This window comes from Coffea arabica, chromosome 3e (assembly GCF_036785885.1).
Source record: "Coffea arabica cultivar ET-39 chromosome 3e, Coffea Arabica ET-39 HiFi, whole genome shotgun sequence".
In the NCBI taxonomy this organism is placed as follows: domain Eukaryota; kingdom Viridiplantae; phylum Streptophyta; class Magnoliopsida; order Gentianales; family Rubiaceae; genus Coffea; species Coffea arabica.
Window position 1 is genome coordinate 32538519 of NC_092315.1, and position 24715 is coordinate 32563233.

Genomic DNA, 24715 nt, shown 5'->3' on the forward strand with positions numbered 1-24715 from the left:
GTTCGAACCCTTGCCTCCCACCCCACCAAAGCCTTCAACGCTTGGTGGTGGCCACCAGCCTAAGGCTGATGGTTAAAGCATTCTCCTAATTGCTGAAATTGAAGCAGTATGATGAACATGTGTGGGGACTTGAACACAAAGCAGCATTTGACTCTACCAAACAATAGTTGATTAACCCACTCATGATGGCACCACTAGATAGGGCCAAGTCTCTAAAGCTGTATTTATCAGCCACCAAAGATACTATTGGTTGTTTTCTGGCCCAAGATGACCCAACAGGGAAGGAAAGAATTGTGTACTATTTAATGTAAATGTTAATGCCAATTACACACAAATATTGGCCTATCAAGAAACTTTGTTTGGCTTTGTATTATGCTTCCCGCAAACTGAGACATTACATGCTTCCCGTATTGGCGTATGTAATTTCTAAAGTCAATCTAGTTAAATATATGATTTATCAGCCCATGTAAAGTGGTCGATTAGGAAAGTGGACATTGTATTTGATGGAGTATCTATTCCAACATACACCCCAAACTGCAGTAAAAGGTTTGAAAAATCATACCCATAAATGAGGCCCTCGTAATTGGATTAGAGATACTATCAAAGTTGAATGCCGATAACTTGGAGATCTACGGAGATTTGATGTTGATTATTGGGTAGGTTACTGGCAAATTCCAATGTCGAAATCCTATCATGGCTCATATGTGAGTGCGACTCGCAAATTAATTTAAGAATTTGAGAGCGAAGACTTTCATCATGTTCGAAGAAGAAGCAAATCAAGAGGCTAACGGATTAGCCCAGCTAGCTTCAAGAGTCTCAATGGCCATGGGCCAAGGCATGATCGATTTTTGGATTCTCAAAAAAGCAATACCAGCATATCAGGATAGAATAGTTGCAATCGATATCAATGAAGTGACCATCGATGGCTCAGTAGATCTCAGAGATTGGAGAAACTCGATTATTGAATACTTGAACGACCCGTCCTCATCAGTCCCCAGGAATATATGGATGAAGGCAGTGCATTATCAGCTATTATATGGATGTTTGTATAAGAAGGATCAGTCGAAATTGTACCTGAAGTGCTTGGGGAAGTCTGAAGCATACTTAACGATGCTAGAAGTCCACGAAGGCATATGCAGAGGGCATCAAAGTGGAAGGAAGATGATGAAGACACTAAGTAGGCATGGATTCTATTGGCTAACAATGATGAAAGACTGCATAGAGTTCGCAAAAAGGTTCTTTAAAAGCCAAATACACATGCCAATCCAGAGAGCCCCTACTAGAGACATGGAGATCATAATGAAACCTTGGCCATTCCGATGTTGGGGGATTGATATGATCGGTAAAATAATGCCTTCTTCTTCTAAATAGCATTCATACATTATTATGGCAATGAATTATTTTATGAAATAGGTGGAGGCTGTACCACCAAAGAAAGCCGACTAAAGATCGGTAATAAATTTTGTTAAGGAAAACTTCATAGCTTCGAGATTCCAAAATTGATAGTCATCGATCAAGCCTTGCATTTCTCAAGTGGGGAGTTTAAGAGTTTTGCAGAGAGTTACAAGTTTTGGATTATCCATTTGTTGCCAACAAACTGAATCCATGAATAAAGTACTTAAGAACATTATTTGCAAAATGGTCATTGAAAACTCCAAGAGATGGCACAAACACCTATCCGAAACACTGTAGGCATATTGAATGTCTTTTAAGACGAGTATCGGTGCAACCCCATTTACGTTGGTGTATGACTAAAATGCAGTCATCCCATCAAAAGTTGTAATAGGGGCCTCAAGGCTAGCCCAACAACACGGTCTACTAACCGACGAACATCACTATGTGATGCTATTGGAATTGGTAAGCTTGGATGAGAATAGATTGTCGGCTTTTGACTACATTGAAGCCAACAAAAGAAGGGTTGCTGCTCTGTGTAATAAGAATGTTCAACACAAGATTTTCAAGTAGGCGAACAAGTAATGAAAGTGATCCTTTCCATCGGTCAAAAGGAAGATCGATATGAAAAATGGAGTCCAAATTGGGAAGGTCCTTAATCATACATAAGGTACTGGTTAAATGGGCATATAGGTTGTCGGATTAGGATGGTCGAGTACACCTAACTCTATCAACAGGGCTTATCAATAGAGTCCAAATTGGGAAGGGCCCTTAATTATACATAAGGTACTGGCTAAAGGGGCTTATAGGTTGTCGGATTTGGATGACCGAGTACACCTTATGCCTATCAACGGCATGTACTTGAAATCTTTTCATTCATCTACATGGGATAAGATGTCAGTAAGTAAAAGACAAGCCATTTATTGCAAGATAGGGATGGATATCGAGATGGATTAATCGGCACAGAGCTGATAGCCGAATTAGTAGGCTGTACAAATACAAAAAATATGGACACAAACTAATAAGTAAAAGCATCTAGATCAAACTGGTTGCACAATTGGTAAAGTTATTACAAGACATGAAAATTGTTTGAAGGTTGAAACAAATTGGCTACCATTACTTTAAAAGCAAGACAAGAAAAATATAGGATTGATCAGGCCAAAGGAAAACCTTTGGATGTTTCAAGGGAGAACTGTAGGGAGGAGGAATCATCTCTGACTTTGCTATAGCTTGTCAGTGGATTGGGATCAGTTGAATTGCCACCTGCGATTTCTTTGGAAGTGCTTAGTTTAATAGCCCGACTAATTTTGACAATAGGAGCGGATTTCAACATCGGCAAGATGGATTATAGGATTGGCTTGAGATTAACAAAGGCATTTTCCAAAGAGCCTTATCAATACTAGCCATTTTCTGTTTCAAATCCATGGAATCAACTAGGGTGTTAAGGTCCTTCAGTTCTTCAAGGACCTTCTAAGAAATGGCAAGGCATGTCTATTAGCAGCCTGTTCACTTGATCTGCACAGAATATCCTTTAGAACCTTACGAGCGGCAGCTTTCATCAGGAAGGTTTCTCAAATGCTCATTAGTCGTTTGGAGTCCTACAACTGACTGATTGCATTCCTTAGCCTTGCTATCCTTGTCAGTTATGTATTTTTTGAAGTCCTAGAAGTCCGTCTGAATTTGAGACAAGGCATCTATTCAGTGAGAGAGACCAGCAAGGAAGTGTTAGATATTTTCCTTCATTGCAAGGGTGGGCTCAGGATGGTTAGCTTGGAGGAGTGATTCCAATAATGATTTACAGTGATCGGCTTGAAAGTCAAAGAGTTGATCAAAAATGCCTACCAAGATGGTACTAAGGACATGCTTGTTGCCGTCTACATCAACCGATCCTGGGAAAGGCGTCGAGGTGGAAGCTGAACTAGCAATCAAGACTACTTTCAGAATTCAACTCACAAGCATATCAACAGTTTCTGTTGTCGACGAAGGGGTTCCACTCCTAAGCACCTAAAAATTAGGAATCAGTCAATCAAAAGCATGTAGCAAAAAAAGGTAATTGATGAATCTTACCTTTTTAGTAGTTTACTCCCAAGGGTCATAGGATGGGCTACAATAGCAGGAGATTCCTAGGGTTAAAGGAATCCACAGTTGTGACATTTAGTGGCGAGCTGGTGGCTTGAGAGCAAGAAGCCGATTTCTTGGAAGTTCTAGTTTTCAAAGTTTCAACTTTAGCAACTTTGGATTGACTCCTCTTTTGTTTATGTTTCTTGGCTTACTGATGAAGTGAAGCTTGAGTTTTTACACCTAGAGAGGCAATGGCATCTTTTTTAAGTTTCCTTTTGGGAACTTTTGAAGGTTGTTCCTAGAACTCAGCAGCTCTATCATCACTCGAACCGATCTCCTCTAAGGAAACTGCAGCTATTGTTTCTGCAGAAGGATACAGTAAGTCAATATTTAGTATATTAATAAGAACTAAAATCAATGGCCTCATACAAGGACTTGGAATGCCATTAACAACCTTAACGACCCCTAGTAAAAGCGTCGATCACCAAGAGTAGTGGAGTAAGGGATCCTAGTTACCAGATCCGTTTGTAAGATTGAAGGAACATAGGGATTAGCAATGGCAAAATCGACTGAAGGGATTAGAGGATACTGACAAGAGTGTGGTGGGTCGAAGGTTTCGAAAAAGGTGTTTGGAGATTATTAAATTCATACAGGTTAAAATATTATCAAAGGTACCTATCATGCCGATTCTCTTCTTTTTGGGTGTTGATTTTAGCAATGTTTTCAAACCCGGACCGGACCGGCCGGTTCGACCGCGACCCAGCCATGTGTTCGGTCCGGTTCATAGCCAATGTTGACTTGGTCCAAGAACCGGTCAACCCCGTAAAAATCGTTTAAATCGGAATGAACCGTGAACAGCGGTTTTTTAATTTTTGGCAAAATTGACTAAATTTTGACCGAATTATCTAAACCTAATCTCCGGTTCACTCTTCAATCTTCACTCAGTCTTCTTCTTCGTTATGCCGCTTCGCCGCTTCACCGCTTCGGTCTTCCCACTTCCCCTACAATTGCCAAAATTGCCTGCCATCCCTAATCCCTTATCCAAACTCCAATCTTTGATCCAGTGCTATTTCCACACTTTCTCATCGATCAATACCCAATTTCTTCCCGTTAGATTTTCCTCTAGGAATTTGGGCGATAACCAGTTCACTGACCTACCTCACTGTCAAAGAAGAACGGCTTAAATTTAGTGTAAGCTTGCTCAAACTTTAATCTCATCCTTATTTTGGTTCCATTATATAGAGTTTTCTGTTAGATGGATAAACTGCTTGGTTATAAAAGTTTAGAAACTTTTAGAGGTAAGTTTAGAGGTAAGCAACTTACCTCTGGATTGCTGCTTGTCACTAGTAAGTTTAGAAATCTTGCATTTCTTTACATGATTTTTTTTTTTGGTTTTTAGTCTTAATTTAAAAAAAAATTTGTGGGGTTTTGAGTCCTTGGTGGTGTTTAATGAATTGCCGTAAAAAAAATTTGAAAGTAATTTTAATTGTTTCCTTTGTGTTAAAATTTCAAGTTTCTTGTTGATGATATAATGCAGCGATTGAGTTGTAAACTTGTGGGATTCTGTGGAAATAATTGCATCTCTAATTTGATGCCTTTTCTAAGGTCAAATGGTTTTTGATAAGCAATTTGATGGTTGTCTGATGAGTATTAGGTTACATTATATGGAATTCGTATGGTTAAATTTGGGTAGTTGTAGCATATCTTCTTAGGTCCAACAGCTACTGATTGGCTTAGAATGGAGGTGCTACTGACAAAATGTTGGAAGGATGAAGATAAAACAATGGTTTTAACTTAATTAATGTAAATGAGATTTTACTTAACCTAATGTAGATGAGTCTGTTTTGTCTTATGTTGGACGTGAGTTGAGTATATGGTTTCAAAGGGCTTCCATATTGACGTGCTAATCCAAAGTCGCAGATTTTTAACTCACCACAATTATTTAAAAGTATATTTGATGTCTTTAAATCTCTGTGCAAAACCCAGTTATCGTGAAGATACTTAACACCCTCAAGAAATGCACAAGGCTTAGGGAAATAACTTCACTCGTGCTAAATGGTTGTTTCATTGTCTCCATTAACCCCTTTAGACCTTTTGGTGACAGTTTCAGTTCCCAAATACAAATAGTCTTAAGCATCGTACATCACTAGGTGTATATTTTAGTTTTGGCAATTATTACAAGACTAGGATTATATTTTGCTAAGGTGTATACCAGGTTCGTGTGTATTAATTATTTGTTTAAGACTAATTATTTTTAAATATCTCATTTTAGGATGGACACCGGTAGCGGTAGTAACTCACAATGTTCACTGAGGGGAGCATTTAATAGTGAGGAATCTGCAAGTCAACCCCAAGGTCATAGGCAGAAGACGGATATAGCATGGGGATATGTTTCTCATGGCAGAAATGCACAAGGAAGAAAAACCATGACATGCACTTATTGTTTTAAAGTATTTCATGGGGGTGGCATCCACCGAATGAAGCAACACTTAGCAGGAGTAACGGCAGTATTACTTCATGTGCACATGTTGATCCAGCAGTGAGGCTTGCATTATTAACATCTTTGCAAGAGAATGATAAAAAATCTAAAGAAAAAAGAGGAGATTTTGGGGTCGAAAATCCTTTTGGTCAACCAGTGCACAAATTTGTTGGTGATGAAGTGCAAGAGGTTCCACCTCCTCGAGTAAGGGATATTTCAATGAATGAGGCTGGTACATCATTAGGTAAAGGAAAGAGAAAAATCACTGCGCCTACAGGTATTCGTGCTTTCGTTAAGGGTAGACGTGATAGTTCTCAACCTACTATCAAAACTTGTTTGTAAAGTAAGGATAAATGGCAAAATACTGATATAGCCATTGCTCTTTGGTTCTATGATGCATGTATTCCCATTAATGCTGTTAATTCTCCATTTTTTCAAAAAGCTATCGATCAAATAGCATCAATGGGTCATGGTTATAAAGCTTCATCTTATCATTCTTTGCAAGTCACTTTGTTGCGAGATGCTAAGAAAGATGTGCAGTTAGTTGTTGATTCATTTCGAAATACTTGGGCTAAAACTGGATACACTATAATGGGTGATGGATGGAAAGATAGTAGATAAAGACCATTGATTAATTTTCTGGTTTATTGTCCTAAGGGTATATCTTTTAAGTCTATAGATGCATCGGACATTGTGACAAATGCAGAAAATTAGTGCAATCTGTTTGTTGAAATTGTTGAAATGGTTGGTTCCAAAAATGTGGTGCATTTAGTCACTGATAATGCTAGCAATTATAAGGCTGCTGGAACTTTATTAAATGAAAGATATCCAACTATTTGCTGGTCTCCATGTGCTGCCCATTGTATCAATTTGATTTTGAAGGATATTGGTGAAATGGGTACTGTTAAATCTCTAGTGTCTCTTGCTTCTACAATAACTGTTTTTGTGTATAATCATAAATATGTTCTAAATTGGTTCAGAAAAACTAATGGGTGGAAGGAGATTATTCGTCCGGGGGAAACTCGATTTGCCACCACTTTTATTGCACTAAAGAGCTTACATGATCACAAAGACAGCTTACAAGCTTTAGTCACTAGTGGAGATTACAAAAATTTCTTGAAAATGAACAAAGGAAAAGAGGTCAAACAAATTGTTTTGGATGATAGATTTTGGAATAATTGTTTGATTACAGTGAGAATAATGGGTCCTATTATTCGGTTGTTGAGAGTTTGTGACACTGATGAAAGGCCTTCTTTGGGGTATGTGTATGAAGGTATGTTTAGAGCAATTACTAGAATCAAGAAGTTGTTCAGGAATAATGAAAGGCTATATAAGCCTTACATTGATATCATCAATGACCGATGGGATAGGATGTTGAGGAAAAATTTGCATGCTACAGCATATTTTTTAAATCCCGCTTTTCAATATGACACTGCCACATTCTCTACACATCCAGAAATTACAAATGGTTTGTTGGATTACATAGAATCAAAGGTGGATTGGTGAAGTGAGGAAAATTTAACAAAAGAAATTGGAATGTATCGAGAGCGGGAGGGAAGTTTTGGCAGAATACTTGCTATTCTTACTAGCAAGAAAGATAGACCAGGTAATTTATATTTTTCTAGCATTTAAATCTTTCTAATATATATATCTAATTTATAAATATTTTTTTTATATTTAAATTTTGAATATGACAGAGAATTGGTGGAAACTCTTTGGTTGTGATGCTCCCAACTTACAAAAACTTGCAATTCGGGTTTTAAGTCAAACAGCTTCTTCTTCAGGATGTGAGCGTAATTGGAGTGTTTTTGAACGTATTCATACTAAGAAAAGGAATAGATTGGAGCATCAAAGACTCAATGATCTTGTATATGTGCATTACAATTTGCGTTTGCAGTATATGTATATGTAAATGGTTTATTTTTATAAATGACATTTCATTCTTTTTAAGAAAATATTTTAGTACTAACTAAGTGTATATGTTGTATATATACATATATATATATATCAGCAAAAGAGATCGTATGATCCCGTTGATTATGAGTCAATTGATAAAACAGAATTTTGGGTGGTTGAAGAAGAACAAGAAGGGGAGCTTGATTATGAGGAGTTAGAGGAAGAGCTTGAAGAACCTCCAATTCATGGTCAATGTTCAAATTCTGAACAACTTGAAGGTTAGTCTGACATAAATCATTAGTTTGATGCAAAAATAAAGCTAGTATGATATGATATTCAATTGTTGAATATGTATATAATTAAATATGCTGATTTTTTAGATGATGAAGATGAAGCAGAAGATGTTGATTTAGAAACATTTCAGCGTCGAAACTTTTTTAATGATGAAGATGATGATTGGCATTAAATATTCAAATGGTAATTGGTATAGAATTATTTGTACTTTTTTATTTTTATTTTTAAGATTTGTATCAGTTGGTGTGATGAAACTAATATGATTTTATACTTTTATCACTTGTCAATGATTCATATAATGGTCTTGGATGATGATGACAACTTGTCAAGATGGCTTTTTTTGAAGCTTTGTTGTTCTAGAATTATGAAGAAGATTATAGAAGCCTAAAAAATTGGACTTGTTTGGACCTTTTGATTGTTTTCTATACTTGTATTGTTTTTTGTTAATTCTAATATTTAGACAATTGGACATGTAAGTTTGATAACTATGTTAATTGTTTGTGTGTTAATTGTTGGATATTGCTCTTATATTTATTGTGGTTTAGCATTTATATCTTATTCTGTGCATAGGTGTGTGTGTCTATATATATGTACATATATTTATTTATTTATTTATTGAACCGAGGTTGAACCGGTCCGACCGGTTGAACGTCGACCCTTTCACCTCACCGGTTCGATTGACGGTCCGGGTTTTAAAACATTGGATTTTAGTTATCTCTCTAAGGATCCCTAAACCCATACACAAACCGGGTCCCTCACCATAGAATTCCCCCCCTGCTCACAGACAGACTCAGAGAACCTTGGAAATTCATTCTGATTGCAAAACCTCTAGGATGAAGCACTGGTTTCAAATACTTCGACCTTAAAATTCGTCAAATCTGGAAACCTATTGGCGAAATAGCAATCCTAGATCTGGGTAGGGATTTCTTTGCAATTAGATTCAAAAACCCAGAAGATCACCTAAGAATCTTAACGGGCGGTCCATGGTTTATCAATAAATCTCTTATTTCTATTCGCAACTGGTGTCCATATTTTAATGCCTTCGAAGCGAAAGCATCCACAACAGCTGTTTGGATCAGACTACCAGGACTCCCCCTAGAATTTTATGATCAAGAAGCACTCTCTCTCATTGGGAATAGAATCGGGAAGCTCATCAGCATTGATGCAAGGACGGCCAATACAAAACGAGGAAGATTCGCTAGGTTGTGCATCGAATTAGACATAACACGTCCACTGCCAACCTCAATCCAACTAGATGGACATCATCAACTAATGGCAGTAGAAGCTATGACCTTCTATCCAAATTGTGGTATGTTGGGACACGACCAACCTTACTGCCCTAAACCCACCTCCGATGAACAAATGGAAGCACAGCCAGGAGGAGAGACGTGGAGACGTGTTCAGGCATTCACCGGCCAACCGTTCTCTATGTCAGGAAAGCGACCTCTCCTTCGTAAGCCCAATGGTCAGCAAATTTCAATTTCAAAAGTCAATTCCAGACCATCCCGAACCATAAGGCTTCATGGCCCAGGTGTTGGTCAACTCAAAGCCCAACCCTCTAACCGGGTCCCTATAGCCATTGGCACAGATATCCCAATTAGTAATAATTTTGACCTGCTATCTGATGTTGACTCTGTGCTTCCTAACTGCGCCAAAATTGCTGAGCCTCTCAGACCTGCCACTGAACATCAGTCCCAAAATCCCCTTCCTAGTGCTCTTTCTCTTACATCAAAACTTCTTAGCAAACAGTCGGGAGAAACTTTGCCTGCATATGGAAATTTCAAATTCCAACCTCCCTCACCTCCTAAATCCAAAAATGACCCGCCGAAAGCCAGCTTCGATTACCTACCTTCGAAAGACAGGCATAGCCCTCCCGCTAACAGCTACTTATCCAAAACCAGAGAAGTTCCTCCACCCACCCCAACCTCAGAAAAATCCTACGCTACTCTCACCAAAATCTTCCCAGCTCAGTATGAATCGCCAACAAGCCTCATCTGTGACGACTCCACCTCCCCATAAGGCGTACCAAAGGGTTCGACGGACTGCCTGCCCAACTCTCGCCAGGACTCACTCACTCGTTCGTATCACGTGCATACATCCATGCACAATCAAGATACAAAGCCTCAATATACCCAAACTGGTTTAAAGTGTATACAATCCAAATACAAAATATTTTATTCGAGGGATAATGCGAGTACAAGTCAAAAGTCAAAACAACTAGACTACGCTAGTCTTTACACGTCTCATGCCTCGCTCGTACCCCCTGTAAGGAAAACAAACTAATGGAGTGAGCCAAATCCCAGTGAAGTTTCAAATATCAAATTGACCATTTTAAAGGGTACGCATATCAACGTAGCAAGTTAATGGCATCAAAAGTTCATAAGAGTGAATAATAATTCTTCAAGTAGAAAATCTCAAAGTAAGCGAGTGTAAAAGTTTTTCAGAAGAATCAATAATCCAATAAGCAATAATCATTCCAAAGTATAAGGATACGGAGGGCTCTCAGGAGCCAAATTCCCATTGTATCACCAGGAGCTTGATCACGTAATAGTTGACACTCCGTCAACTTTCAAGTAAATAACCAATCCAGTAGAGCACCACTTACACTACTCTCCGTCCACCATTCACACCCCCTACTGGGCCCAAAATCCTCAATAAACACGGGTGGTAATACTCGAGTATACTGATTAGTCGAGGAGATATCACTCTACTCGACAAAACAAGAGACCCAGGGTTTGTTACCCAATCGACCAAGCCCTTGCCGACTCGACTTGAGTAACTCGCCACAGGGTTTCTGGAATTCTAGGAGGTGCGCACATCATAGACAAGTATATCAAATCAATTGCAATAATAAACAAGTATATCTCATATTAGGGCAAGTGCGATAAAGTACACTCTCGCCCTAACAATTCACGTATATAACAGGTAATCACATTGGTCACGTATCAAATACAAGTATCAAATTCAATTCGGTATTTGAAAACACTCACCAAAAGATATAGTGCCTTTACTGGTCACTTTCAGGTTGTACTCCTGGTTTTGAGTCCAAATCTGCGATAAAACTCAGTTTAAGAACTTTGAAACATGGCTAAGATTCCAAACTTAGACGTTTCGTTCAATAAGAATCAAGAAATGGGAATTCACTTGGAGAATATTTGTGAAACACTCGCTCGCTTTTCAAACTATATAACTTTGTAACATTTATACTTGAAAATACCATTTGAGTCGAAAATACAAGGAAAACATACTCCGAGCAGTCATTATTTTATTTCTCAAGGGTACAAGTTCGGCCAAGTCCTTACTTATATATCTCGATAAAAGAAGATGCAAATATCTTAGATGGTTCAAGTGGTAATCGCTCTTAACCCTTACTCAAGTTGCAAGTATGGCTACCTAGCCCTTGAGCGTAAATTTAGGCAGCACGCCCTTTATATTTTCCTATTTTCTAGCCATTTATGGCTTCATTCTTTTTCTCAATCAAACCCAAAGTTACACACAAGACAATCTCATTTCAATAGCCGTTCAATAGGCTCAAGGTAATACAAGTACAAAATCAAGCTAACGACATGTGCGGAAATGAGGTTTAGCAAAAGACAAATTTGACATGATTTTACATAACGGGCACAACCGAATCTACGCTTATCGGATTGGGATGAAATTTATGCCGTTTCGAAACTAAGACAAAGGGCTACAATTTTTATGAAAATTACTTAGTCCAAATTCCAGGGTAACCCAGTCAAATTCCCAATTCACAGAACCAAATTCCAACTAATAGACCAGTTAACTGCACTACCTTCAAATGGCCATATCTCAAGCTACCAAAGTCCGTTTAAGATGTTCTTGGAGGCGTTGAAAAGCTAAGACAAATTACTAAAACTTTCATGTTTTGGAAAATGGCTAAATCAGCACGGATCATAGTGAATAAACACGGTCAATTGGATGAACTGTTTAAAACTGATCACTGGATACATCCTAGGGCAGTGAGGGTATTTTGGTCTTTTCACAGGCTACGTTGCTCCAATTGAGTTGAAATTTGTAGAAAACTATAAAACATCATTGTATAAAACTTTCATGTTTTATGCTAGGCTTAATTCAGCCTCTAACATCACGAACTGGAACCGGACAGAACTAAACTACAGTTTTCCAGAAATCTGAAATTTTACGGTTTCAAAGGAAACTTTCTTCATTTCTTGCTTCAATCACTATCACAACCTCTTATATAAGTTTAGATACAACATATACTATCCATACAGCAAGTATAGGTAGAAAATCATTCAAACCCTAACTCATGTAACTCAAGAACATACACTATAATAGCTATCATCCACCACAAATGTAAGGTGCTATGCCAAATTAAGCAAGATTAAGAGTAAGAAATGGTAAATCAGCATTATTACCTTACTAAAGTTACTTCCAAGAGTAGCCCTAGCTTTTCCTTCCAACTTTCACCAACACACCACTAGCTAAACACTCGAAGAAAGTTTTAATCGGATTAGTTTCTTGTTTCCTCACCTAAGTGACTCAAACTCAAGATGGATTGGTGTATCTCTCCCTTGGTTTTTCTCTCCCTCTCTCTCAGCCAAAGAAAGCAGAAAATGATGAAGAAAGGAAGCTAAATGGTGATAAGAAGGCAAGACAATTTGGTCTTGGTCAAGGCCCTAGATGGCCAACAAGTGGCATTACCAATTTCCACTCATTTTTTTTTCTTTTCCTTGCAAATTTGGTCAACATTTTCGGCCAAAGCTAGCTGAGAATGAGAGGATATTTTGCACAAATATTAATGAGCTTATATGGTAAGAAAGTGGTGTGTTCAATCGGTAGTGCACGGTACACGTCGGTTCGCACCGTTTTTTCTTAAATCACACGTACTAGGGTTTTTACTTCCTATTCACTAATTTATTATTATCACTTCTAATCATATAATATTTCCTCATCCAAAAGTCACTCTTACCCACCAAATTTGATCCTCACTCCGTACCGAATAGCCACACTACGAAAAAACGTGAAAACCCTAATTCGCTCTAACTTGAAAACGGACAACGAAAACCCTTACTTCTATATTCATTTACATTTATTGTGGGGTGATTGGGTGGTAGGGCTACTATAAAATCATAAGTTCCAAATAAAATGGGATTTTTAAGAAAAACGTAAGGGGTTTTACAATTCCATAAATTGAATTTAGGGTTTCGGTTAAAATATGAGAAATTTGAGAAAACGGTCAGTCACAAGTGAAACTAGGGTTTTGATTAGACTTTTAGGGTTTCTAATCTTTTCAAATAAAACAAGATTTTAAATCGAACCCAAAGAAATAACTTTAGTTTCTTCTTTAAAACAAAATAATGGTTTAGAATAAAAATAAACTAAAGAAACCGTAATATCCTCTTTGAGACTAAACAAAAGATGATCCTAAAAGTTGGGGTATCACATCATCAATGTTCCGGAGGACGAGAACCAACCCGAGAAACTCCCACCCCTTGTACCAAACTCACCAAGTTTGGAACCTCTACTCCCATCACAGATCGGAAGAAAACTCCCAAGCACCACAACTCAACCACATGTTCAGGGAAGAGGAGTGGGTACTGATATGCTCCCACAGAGTGGTAGACCTACTCCTATTCGTGAACCCACATCTCTCCTTGGAAGAGATCCGTCAAATCTAGGACCAATACAGTTTGGGAAGAATACAGATTTGGGCAACTCAGACCAGGATAGATTTTATCACAAACCTGGACCCAGAAGACCAGCTGACATCAAGGAACAGGGAGGTGAGGAGAATCAGAGCAGGGAGACTTGCATACGAACAACACCACCAAAGGCCAAACCGCTCTCACAACCGGTCACAACAGTCCCGGCCAGGAAGGGAGTACCCGGAACCAAGGAGACACCCAAACCGCCACTATCGTTGGACCCCTTCATGGAGGAGGACTCAAAATCGTCCAGCGACAGCTCAGGGGACTTCTCAGAGGACAGATGCCCGGGAACTCACGGGCTCAAACCCCGTTCGAGAACTCGAAACAATGCCACAACTAAACGTCTGGCAAGAAGTACTCTCCATATCTCCACTTTCAGTCACTGCCAGAGACTCTCAAAGCTCTGTCACAATTATCACGTCGATAAAAAGAAATATTAGCCATAAAAATATTCATGACGGCCATCGAACTGCTAGGCGTAGACTCCAGAGACCACTACTTAACACTACACCCAAGATTCAGTCGAGAATTTCACTTTCCCGACAATATCTACGACGGAAATCCCAGCTCTCAAGTGAGGCCTCAGAGCCCACCAGAGCCGATGATGCCCAACCCATTTCCTGACTCTATGAAGATCTTATTCTGGAATGTCAAGGGTACCGGACACCCGGGTTTCAAAAATCACTTCCTTCAACTACTCCAGCTTCATAATCCCGCCATTGCTATACTAGTAGAAACTAAACTTCACGGAGACTGAGCACGCGAAATCTGTAGTCAACTCCCGTTTGACAATTTCTCAGTGGTTGACTCTTCCGGGTTCAAAAATAGAATGTGGCTACTGTGGAACAAGGCAGAAGTTCACATAGATCCTATCTCCAACCTATCGCAGGTCATCCACACTTCAATCCAGGTAACCCCCTACTCACCCCCTCGGTTTCTTTATGGAATTTATGCTAGTCCACGATTTCAGGAAAGACTACAATTATGGAATATTTTGTGTTTCTCTAATAAGCCTAATCTCCCTTGTGTTTGGATGGGGGACTTTAATGAGATTTTAATGAATTCGGACAAGAAAGGGGGAAACCCGATTAGTCTAAATAGAGCCAGTTTTTTCAAAGAGTATTTGGACTCTTGTAACATGTTAGACTTAGGTTTCAATGGACCTTGTTATACCTGGCAGTGTTTTAGAAAGGACCTAGGTCACATTTATGAACGACTGGACCACGCCTTTTGTAACCCTGAATGGAAAAACCTTTATCCTGAGGCACAAATACACCATCTTGCAAGAACTCACTTAGATCATTGTCCAATTCTTTTAGACCTCAAGCCGGCTATTAGTAATTCCTTCAACAGACCTTTTAGACTGGAGAAATTCTGGATGTCACACCCGGAGTTCCCTCAACTCTTCCATCAATCTTGGTCTGGGCCTCCCGCTTCTATTTCCAATTCTATCGAAAACCTCACTTCTAACATCCTTTCCTGGAGTAAAAAGACCTTTGTGAATATTTTCTTTAGAAAAAAAAAGATCCTAGCCAGACTCCAAGGTGCTCAAAAAACGTTGCAATCTCACCATTCTCAATTCCTAGAGTCTTTAGAAAAACAGTTGCTTTTTGAGTATGATGAAATCCTTCATCAGGAAAAATCCCTCTGGATTATGAAATCTAGATTGGACTATTCTATCTCAGATGACCTCAATACCAAACTTCTACCCTCTGTAGAAGGAAACGGACTAAAATTGTATCTTTGAGAGATAATGTAAGTCAATGGCTGACCAATAGTGATGTTGTAAAAAATCATATCCTTAATTTCTTTTCTTCCCTATTTACTTCTCACCACTCTCAGTCATCCTTATATCCATAGAATTTCCCTTTTCAGAAATCTAATCTGGAGGAAGAAACCAAAATATCCCTAGTCACCCTCCCAACCGTCCAAGAAATAAAAAAGGTTGTGTTTGATATGAAACCTCTCAAATGTCCTGGGCCAGATGGCTTCCACCCAATTTTCTACCAGAAATTTTAGAATTTCCTTGCTCCTTCAGTCACCCAATTCATTCATGATGCTTTCAATCTTAAACCCCTTCCATCTGGGACTAACGATACCTTAATCTGCTTGATCCCCAAACTCGACAACCCAGATATCATTCAGCAGTTTAGACCCATAGGTCTCTGCAATACCACTTATAAAATACTAGCCAAGATCATTGTCAATAAAGTTAGACCCATCCTTCCAACCAGCATCTCCCCTTTCCAATCCAGTTTTATCTCTGGTAGAAGTGGAACAGATAACATCATGCTTGTCCAAGAAGCCATTCACAGACTAAAAAATAAAAAGGGCAAATATGGGCTGTGTGCCATCAAGCTTGATCTTCATAAGGCTTATGATAGTCTTGAATGGTCTTTTATTTATCAAACCCTCACTTTCTTTGACATTTCCCCATCCCTCATCAACCTCATTCTTCATTGCATTACATCTACCAATTTGGCCATACTCATAAATGGATCCCCAACAAATTATTTTTCCCCTTCTAGAGGCATTCGACAAGGAGACCCTTTATCTCCATACATCTTCATTATTTGCATGGAATATCTGTCAATGGCTATCACCAAAGAAGTGGATGTAACAACTGGACCCCTCTCAAATTTGGGAGATCTAGACATTGTCTATCACATTGTCTTTTTGCAGATGACATTATCCTTTTCTCGAGGATAGATGATACCTCCATAACCACTATCCACAATATTCTGAGCAATTTTGAGGACCTCTCTAGTCTCCGTATTAATCACTCCAAGTCAAGGATACTATTTTCGAAATCACCAAAAAACTCTATCACCAGGACACTAAACATCCAGGGTACTCGAGACCTAGGAAAATATCTTGGCTTTCCCCTTAGTGTTAAAAAAGCAACAGCTAAAACCTTCCACTTCCTATTGGAAAAAATTCAGACCAACCTCCAAGGCTGGAAAGCAAACCTTTTGTCCTTTGCTGGGAGAAAGACAATTATCCAACAATGTATCTCTTCCATCCCTACCTATTTCTTCCAAGCAGCACATATCCCAAAAAAAATCTGTGATGCCATTGATAGAGAACAGAAAAATTTCCTTTGGGGATCCACAGAGGGGAAGAAAAAACTTCACTTGATTAAGTGGGAAATTGTTACCCTCCCCAAAAAGGAAGGAGGATTGGGATTGAGACAATCAGCCCTTTTGAACAAAGCTAGTTTGGCCAAACTCAATTGGCAGATGATGAAAAACACACATCGCCCTTGGGTTCAAATACTTTTAGATCTCTACATACATAGAAACTAACCATTGAAGGAATCCCCTCTTAGCTTCAGCAAATCTAGTGGTTCCATAAACCTTAGGAATATCATAAACGGTAACAACATCTTCAACCAAGGGCTGGGTTCGAACATAGGAGATGGTAAATCAATTAAAGTGTGGTCTGGGAAATGGTTCTCAGCAAACACCCTCAGTTCCTTAATTGAAGGACCACTCCTACCAGAGGAAGATCAGCTACTACTAGCAGATCTCTTTGACAGCAATGGTAATTGGAACTTCAACAAAATTTCCTTCCATCTACCTCCTTTCATTCTGGACTTGTTAAAAGCCATTCCTAGACCTCACCACTCTAAACAAACAGACAACCTTATATGGAGGAATTCTCCAGATGGGGAATTTCGTCTCAATTCAGCATATGAGATTGTTCGTATGCTATATATTAAGACCAAATACACTGATCAAACACCCCACCCTCCAAGCCATTCTTTCACTTGGATTTGGACTACTCACACACCTCATCGAACCAAATTATTCCTCTGGTTAGCTTCACAAGACAAACTTGCTACAAGATATCTCCTTCATAAGAGAAACATCCTCCCTGACAATATCTGCCCTTTCTGCCCAGGACAGATAGAGGATACTAATCATGTCTTGCATAAATGTGTCCACGCCCAAGCTATTTGGATGGAACTCAATCCCAACTATTATCTATCCACTTTACACATTCTTTTTCATATCTGGATTAGGGAAGGATGTAAAATTTCCACACCATCCCCTTACTACAATATTCCTTGGGGCACACTCTTTGCCTTTACTTGCTCCACCATTTGGAAATCCAGGAATAAAAAGATATTTGAGCCCAGCAGATCACAACCTCCACCAACCAAAACCAGCATTAAGTTGGCTATTGAGTTCTACTCCCTTGGCCCAAAATCTGACCATCCCCCTCGCAAAAAATCCCAAATTCTTATCAGATGGATTCCCCCAATCCTTCATTGGTTCAAGCTCAACTCAAACGGATCAACCTTAGGAAATCCAAGTCCAGCGGGAGCTGGAGGTGTAATCAGAGACGCCTCTAGATGTTGGATTAAAGGATACTGCAGAAACTTAGGCTCTACAAACAACATGCTGGCAGAATGTTGGGGTATCCGAGATGGACTAGAACTAGCCCTTTCCTTAAAAATTTCTCAACTTGAAGTTGAAGTTGACTGCGAAGCTATTGTTACTTTGTTAAAAGCTGTTACCAATCCTAATCACCTTTTGAACTCTATCATTTTGGATTGCAGATTTCTCCTTTCGCAGCTGCGGCATGTTAAGATATCCCACATATACCGGGAGACAAATAGATGCGCGGACGCACTCGCAAGAATGGGAGGCAGATTACAATCCAACTTTGTAACTTTTGCTAATTGTCCTCAAGAACTCGCTTTTGTCTATGATGAGGACTTGAAAGGGATCTATTTTTCCCGCACTATCTCTTTTGCAATGTAATAAATAGGGCGAAACTCTGTTATTTATTAATGTTTAATCCCTATTTTCACCAAAAAAAAAAAATCTCGTTGGCCGGGATTCTATTTCAAGTGGTAATACTATTCAAAAGCTAAAATGTCGGCCCTTTGTTTACCTTTGGATGAAGCTACCCTAAAAGGAAACACACGAGAGAACATGAAGGAGACTATCAATTGGTTCAAGCCAACATTAGTTATAAAATCGAGCCACCAAAGATTAAATTCAATGGAAGTCTGAATTTGTAAGTCAAAATGAACGATCTTAAATTTACCAGCCGATGTTTTGTTCATGATGTTTGAATTCATTCAACTCATCAGCATCCTCAGAAAAGGTATGAGCAGAATTGGCAGAGTTAATTGGGTGCTGAAGGAAGGCCATGATGCCCTTGCTAATACCAAATTGATGAACAGCAAATTGAGGTGAGTAAATTTCAGCACCAACTTTAGCAGCCTTCGTGGAGTAGAGAGGAAGTTGTGCGTAGCCATAATCCAAATGCCTATTGATCAGATAAGAGGCCCACACCTCATTGCGCATCCATCTTTCTTCTTTAAACAAATCGGATTTGTTGGGAGTCAAGGCAAACCAAGAAGGAGAAAGGTCATGGCCCCAAACTACATCAGGGCACGGCTCAACAGTGAGAGTTATGTCATAAAAGATTCATACGTAATCGGCAAAGGTTAAAGAATTGAGGGGTTGATTAACAAAAGTGGTCCCAAGAATGCCTATTTTTTCCAAAAAAAGGAAGTTAGCAGGCCTGACGGAAGGAAAATAGCACTTGAACCATGTCCGCAAAAATCACATCTGCCTTTGAACGTGTTGACCTTGCTAATACTCAAAAAAAGCTTTTGATAGATGTGATAAAGGATGACGGAAGCTAAGGTCAGAGTCTTCATTTTCGAAAGAGCAAGTGCTACATGGTAAAATTCTTGAGTGATTTGGAATGTTGATGTACCAAAAATTTATCGATAGAGCCAAATAGTGAGAAAATTGATGTGTTCTTTCTCTATGACATCTGATTTAGGACTCGAGAAAGGGGAAAACTTTAAGAAAGGGCCATAAGATTTTGTCTCTCAACCACTGGGGCCAAAATCTTTACGAATGATGGTTTCTTTGACGTTAAAATTGATGACTGTATCATGAGGAGGCAAGCCAGTAATAGCGTCAATGTCTATCACCGTAGGAGTCATCGGCCCATCAGAGAAGAGGAACACGTTGATTGAGATGCTGCAGAAGCATCGTGCAGTAGCCAGAAGCTAAAAGTTAGCCAGTATAGGCTACTTGCAAAGTTGCAAGGCATCAAAGATCCCAGTAGCCCGCCATGCTTGCTCGAAGTGGGATTGAAACCTTTCTGCCCAAGCGTTTTTTGGCTCACTCCAAGGCCAAGTATGGAGGGCAACAATTCTGCTATTAAAGCAATCGGTCTCGTGAAACGTTAGGATTTCATGAGAGCGAAGGGATTCTTGGGGGATAGGTACAGAGAGCACCAACTTTGAACTGTATTGGTCAAAGCATAGGCCTAGAGTTAAAATAGGGAAGTAAAGGCTAGATATTAGTACTTGGCCGATCACCCGAGGAGAAACATCGGAAGTCTCAGCTGCAGCCTTGTTGGAAGATTGGTCACCATGAGCTATGTTTTCAGAACCGGACCGGATAGCGACTCGGCCGAGGTCAGGGGTCAGGGGTCAATGGGTTCGACCGGGGGTCGATAGGGGTCGAACCGGATGACGTCATAAATAAAAATTATTTTAAAATTAAAATGTTATATATATAATATCTAATAATATATTGATATTAATAAAGGCATATTCATATATATTTGATGTTTCAAATATATTTAACAAGAAAATACAAAGAAATTAGAACAATCAAGTAGCAATTTATATTATTTAATAAATATTAACAAGTTTAGAATTAAAATTATGAATTTAATTGAAAAATAACATCAAATTTTAGGACAATATTTATAAAGTATCAAATATTTGAGGTATATCAATAAGTTTTAACAATTTAGGGGGTCAAAACATAATATTAAAAAGTTTGAATTTTTTTTTTAAAAAAATACTGTTGAACCGGAAAAACCGGTTTTTTCCCGGTCAAACCCGGTCAAACCCGGTTTTTGACCGGCTTTGACCGGGTTTTAAATTTCCGGTTTTCTAATGTGACTCGGACCGGTTACCTGGCCGGTTCCCGGTTCAACCGGTTCGACCGGCCGGTCCGGTCCGAGTTTGAAAACAGAGACCATGAGACGCCATGAAGAAAGGAGAAAAAGCTTGATCCATGGATAGAGAAAAAAGCTTTGAGAATCTACTAGCACAGAGTAAGATTTAAAGAAAGGAATAGAAAAAGATGGAAGTAGCATAACCAAGTAACCAACAAAGTAAGTGAGTGATTTGAAAATCAAACTTTATGCCTTATTATGAAAGGGTGCGTGCTGATAGGAGTGTAGATAATGATCAAGGCTAACTAAAAGCTACACACCAAGGAAAAGAAGTTTTTTGAAATTTGAGAAAGTAAACCTCGGGAAGGAAAAGGTTTTGACACGTGGAATGAACATGAAATCTTTAGCTGTCACCACACCAGAGACAGAATCCAAGGACAGCATGACTAGGCAAGAATCAAACATTTAATGAGTTGATTAGCCACCGATCAAATGTTTGAGAAGGGCAGATTTTGGTGCACTATTGATAGTTCAATAGTGTGACTCATCAAGCAAGGTATTGTATAGAGAATTATGGTCAGAGAGGTCGACAAAGCAAGAAAGGGTTGACAGTCCGTTCAAGTCGGGTGTTGATTTTTTTTTTTTTTTTTGGAGATGGTAAATTTAATTTATCATATACTAAGGGGAAGGGGGTGGACCTAAGGAGATTCAAAAATAAATCGGAGGGGACTGAACCACTACCGAATCAGACGACTGCACAGCACACTCATCTAAATTTTTTGAAGACAAGCTAAAGAAATATCGCATTTTTGGTGGGAGGCAAGGGTTCGACCCTTACCTCCCACCTCATCAAGTAAGTGGTGGCCACTGAGCCCGAACCCTTGCCTCCCCACTGAGCCAAAGGCCCAGTGATTAAGTTGGGTGTTGACTAGTCATGCCGTTAAAATAGATCTTCCAACATACGCCCTACATACATCTTAGGATGGTGGTTACCTTATCTCTAGGATGTAAGGAGAAGTAGTTATCAGCCAATAATCAAAACCGCAAAGTGGGACATGATATCCCCCATGTCCCAAGAAAAATAGGAATGTTAGCCATGAAGGGAGGAAAAGTGGCTCACGACCTTAGCGGAATTAGACTGATTAATCGCCATACTTTGGAGGAAAACCTTGGCTATAAATACCCGCAGATGATTTAGGAAAAACGAACGTACATCACACACAAAAAAAATAGTATCTTAGAGTCATGCTCATGCCCTCTCCCAAAGTAGTTCTTTAGTAATGTTTTCTTTCCATTTAGAATTCTTAGGCTATCATTAGGGTTTTTTATTCCTTTTAATAGCTCTTTTATGTCAGTTTCATGTTCATTTTCGCTGTTCTAGTTAAAGTCATGTATATGTTATTAGGATTGTTAATGGAATTCCATGTTAGTCCCATACTGCTTTTTGAGCCTTCTTGTTAATTTCCAATAAATGTTCATCAGTCCTTTAGTTAATCAGTTCATTTTCATTTGTCAAACGTCCTTCTTTCTTCTTTTACCGATTGCTTCTGGCATGAATTTTAAGTCCTTGAGGTCTCTCAAGGCATACGAATAGCAATCAATCTAGACGTCAGGCTTTCATCAGTGCATGTTTTCTTTTCTTTCTCTCATTAAATGCGAGTGGCACACCATTAAAATATTAATCGCTGAAGTGGACATATACGATATCAGCGTCGATTTATCAGCCGCAAAAAATCAGCTCTATAACAGATAAGATTCTTCATCAAATTGTAGTTAATGGATACAAAAAGAAATATAGTTTCTTATTTTGCAATGGACGTGGTTTAGTCAACTGGTGCAAATTGTGAGCTATATATGGTGTTAAGGCTGGTTTAGGCTACACCATTGATGGACAATGAGTGATTATAATGAATGAATAGCTTGCTGAGATAATTGAAAGATAAAATCAACTTAAAAAATTTACTTGACATTGGGTTGTTGAATTTGAGCAACAAAGAATTGCAGTTAGTAATTTTATTGATTTGATTTTGAATATGCAACATGTCGTAGGTGGACCAAGGCAATTTAGATGTATAACGTGCAATGGCAGAGCATTTTAGGATCCAAATTTAAAAAACCTGTAGCAAATAGTTCACGTGTTTCAAAATCTAACTTAAAGCTAAAGGGAACAATTTTGGGAACTTCATCATTATTCATTATACTACTAACAATAAATATCCAAGAAAAAAGTGTAAATTAAAAGCATATAAAGTTAATCTAATTTCTCAACTGGGGAATATACTTCTATCTTTTTGTGATGTTAATAGGCTAAAACTAAATGATGAGGCATCCATAATAGGTGCAGCAAGAATATTTTTCTTGTGTACCCAATTGACAAACCTTTGGCTTTGTATGGATTATATATTGTGAGGCTATTTAAAAATTTTACCGTAGTGATATGTGAAAACTTTTTACAGTTTTGTTCTAAATGGTTAGGAGCTTTCAAGATGTTTTTGGGGATATGTTTTGAAGTGTTTTTAGAATTAAAAATTTTTGAGATATATTTTTAAAAAGGGTAAAATACAAGGAATCCCTTGTGATTTCGCGAAAAGACACCTTACCCCCTATTATTTAAAAACCTCTACATAAATACCCTAAATTTCATAACTAAAGTGGAAATTACCTTCTGAACTAGCTGAGTTATGGGCAGCAGGTTAAATACCGTCATCTAACTTTATATTGTAGACATCAACTTTCAACCACTATATGATCTTTGACATCATTTTCTCGGAGGAAACAATATTCTGAAATTTACTTTAAGAAAGAATGACACTTTATATGCATAAAGTCCATCATTTACATCTTTAAATCATCAACAATTTCGTAACAATCCAATCACACAAATGCTTTGGAACAAATCACAGTATAAGAACCACCAAATTATTTGCCAGGGACAAAGTTTGTTGTATATGCCCAGGCATTGTTTTCACTGGATCAGCAAGGTGATCAGCTAGGTTCTCCAAAGGTCCTTTTCCAGTTACAATAGCTTGAACAAAGAAACCAAACATGGAAAACATAGCGAACCTACCATTCTTGATTTCCTTGACTTTAAGCTCAACAAAAGCCTCAGGATCATCTGCCAATCCAAGAGGACCAAAGCTCCCTCCAGGATAAATAGGATCAGTCACCTCCCCAAGCAGTCCTCCGGCAATTCTGAAGCCCTCCACAACCCCCATTAAGACAACTTGTGAAGCCAAGATCGCTAAAATACTCTATGCATGAATTAAGCTTGGGTTACCTAAATAATCAAAGCCCACTTTCGCTGAAAATTTGTGAACCAGCTTTGAACCAAACTGCTTCTCCAAACTTGATACCATTTCTTGATAAAAGCTCAGGAAAAACACAACCAAGTGCTCCAAGCATAGCCCATCTTGAATGAATAACTTCTGATCCGTCAAACCTCCTCCAAAATTTGCAGAAGTGGACATGGCGACTTTCGATTCTCCCTAAGATTCGTCAATCGTCCTACATTTTTTTCTCTTCATTCTTCTCCCTTTTTCCTTTCACTCTTTGATGGCTTCAAATGTCTTCTACCCTAATATGTCACTTCAATATAGCAATTGAAGGGTAGTTTTGGAATGAAACTCAAGGTCTTTTCAAAGGAACCTCGCATACCCATCGTCACTAGGTCGCACGCTCGGTTACAGGTCAATTTCCACTTTAGTTATAAAGTTTATGATATTTATGTGGAGGTTTCTAAACGATAGGGGATAAGGTGTCTTTTCGCGAAACTACAAGGGAGTTCCTTGTATTTTATCCTTTTAAAAATTAAAAATAACACCACCCACCACTATCACCACCACTACGACCCCCTCTCTCTTCCTCTTTCTCTTCCTTCCCTGCCTTCCTTCCTTCTCATTCCCCTTTGTCCTTCCTTCTCTCCCCTCTCCTCCCCTCCCATCTCTTCCCCCAAGCCACC

At 38.7% G+C, this 24715-nt stretch overlaps 1 protein-coding gene and 1 pseudogene across 1 annotated transcript; one reads left to right on the forward strand and one right to left on the reverse strand.

Moving 5' to 3' along the window:
- Positions 1-6673: 6673 nt before the first annotated feature.
- Positions 6674-8294, forward strand: LOC113737523 (uncharacterized). Its single transcript, XM_027264747.1, has 3 exons — positions 6674-7400; positions 7993-8106; positions 8209-8294. Exons 1-3 carry the CDS (start codon positions 6674-6676, stop codon positions 8292-8294), a joined length of 927 nt encoding a protein of 308 aa, XP_027120548.1.
- A 15382-nt stretch (positions 8295-23676) lies between these two features.
- LOC113737977 (chlorophyll a-b binding protein of LHCII type 1-like) lies at positions 23677-24415 on the reverse strand (annotated as a pseudogene).
- Between the last annotated feature and the right edge of the window lie 300 nt (positions 24416-24715).

What these genes read in the sequence shown, in the direction of transcription:
- LOC113737523 (XM_027264747.1), top strand. Translation starts at nt 6,674, where the DNA reads ATGGTTGGTTCCAAAAATGTGGTGCATTTAGTCACTGATAATGCTAGC. An exon ending in ACATCCAGAAATTACAAATG is followed by an intron (nt 7,401 to 7,992) that starts GTTTGTTGGATT and finishes TTGATAAAACAG; the next exon opens with AATTTTGGGTGGTTGAAGAA. An exon ending in AAATTCTGAACAACTTGAAG is followed by an intron (nt 8,107 to 8,208) that starts GTTAGTCTGACA and finishes CTGATTTTTTAG; the next exon opens with ATGATGAAGATGAAGCAGAA.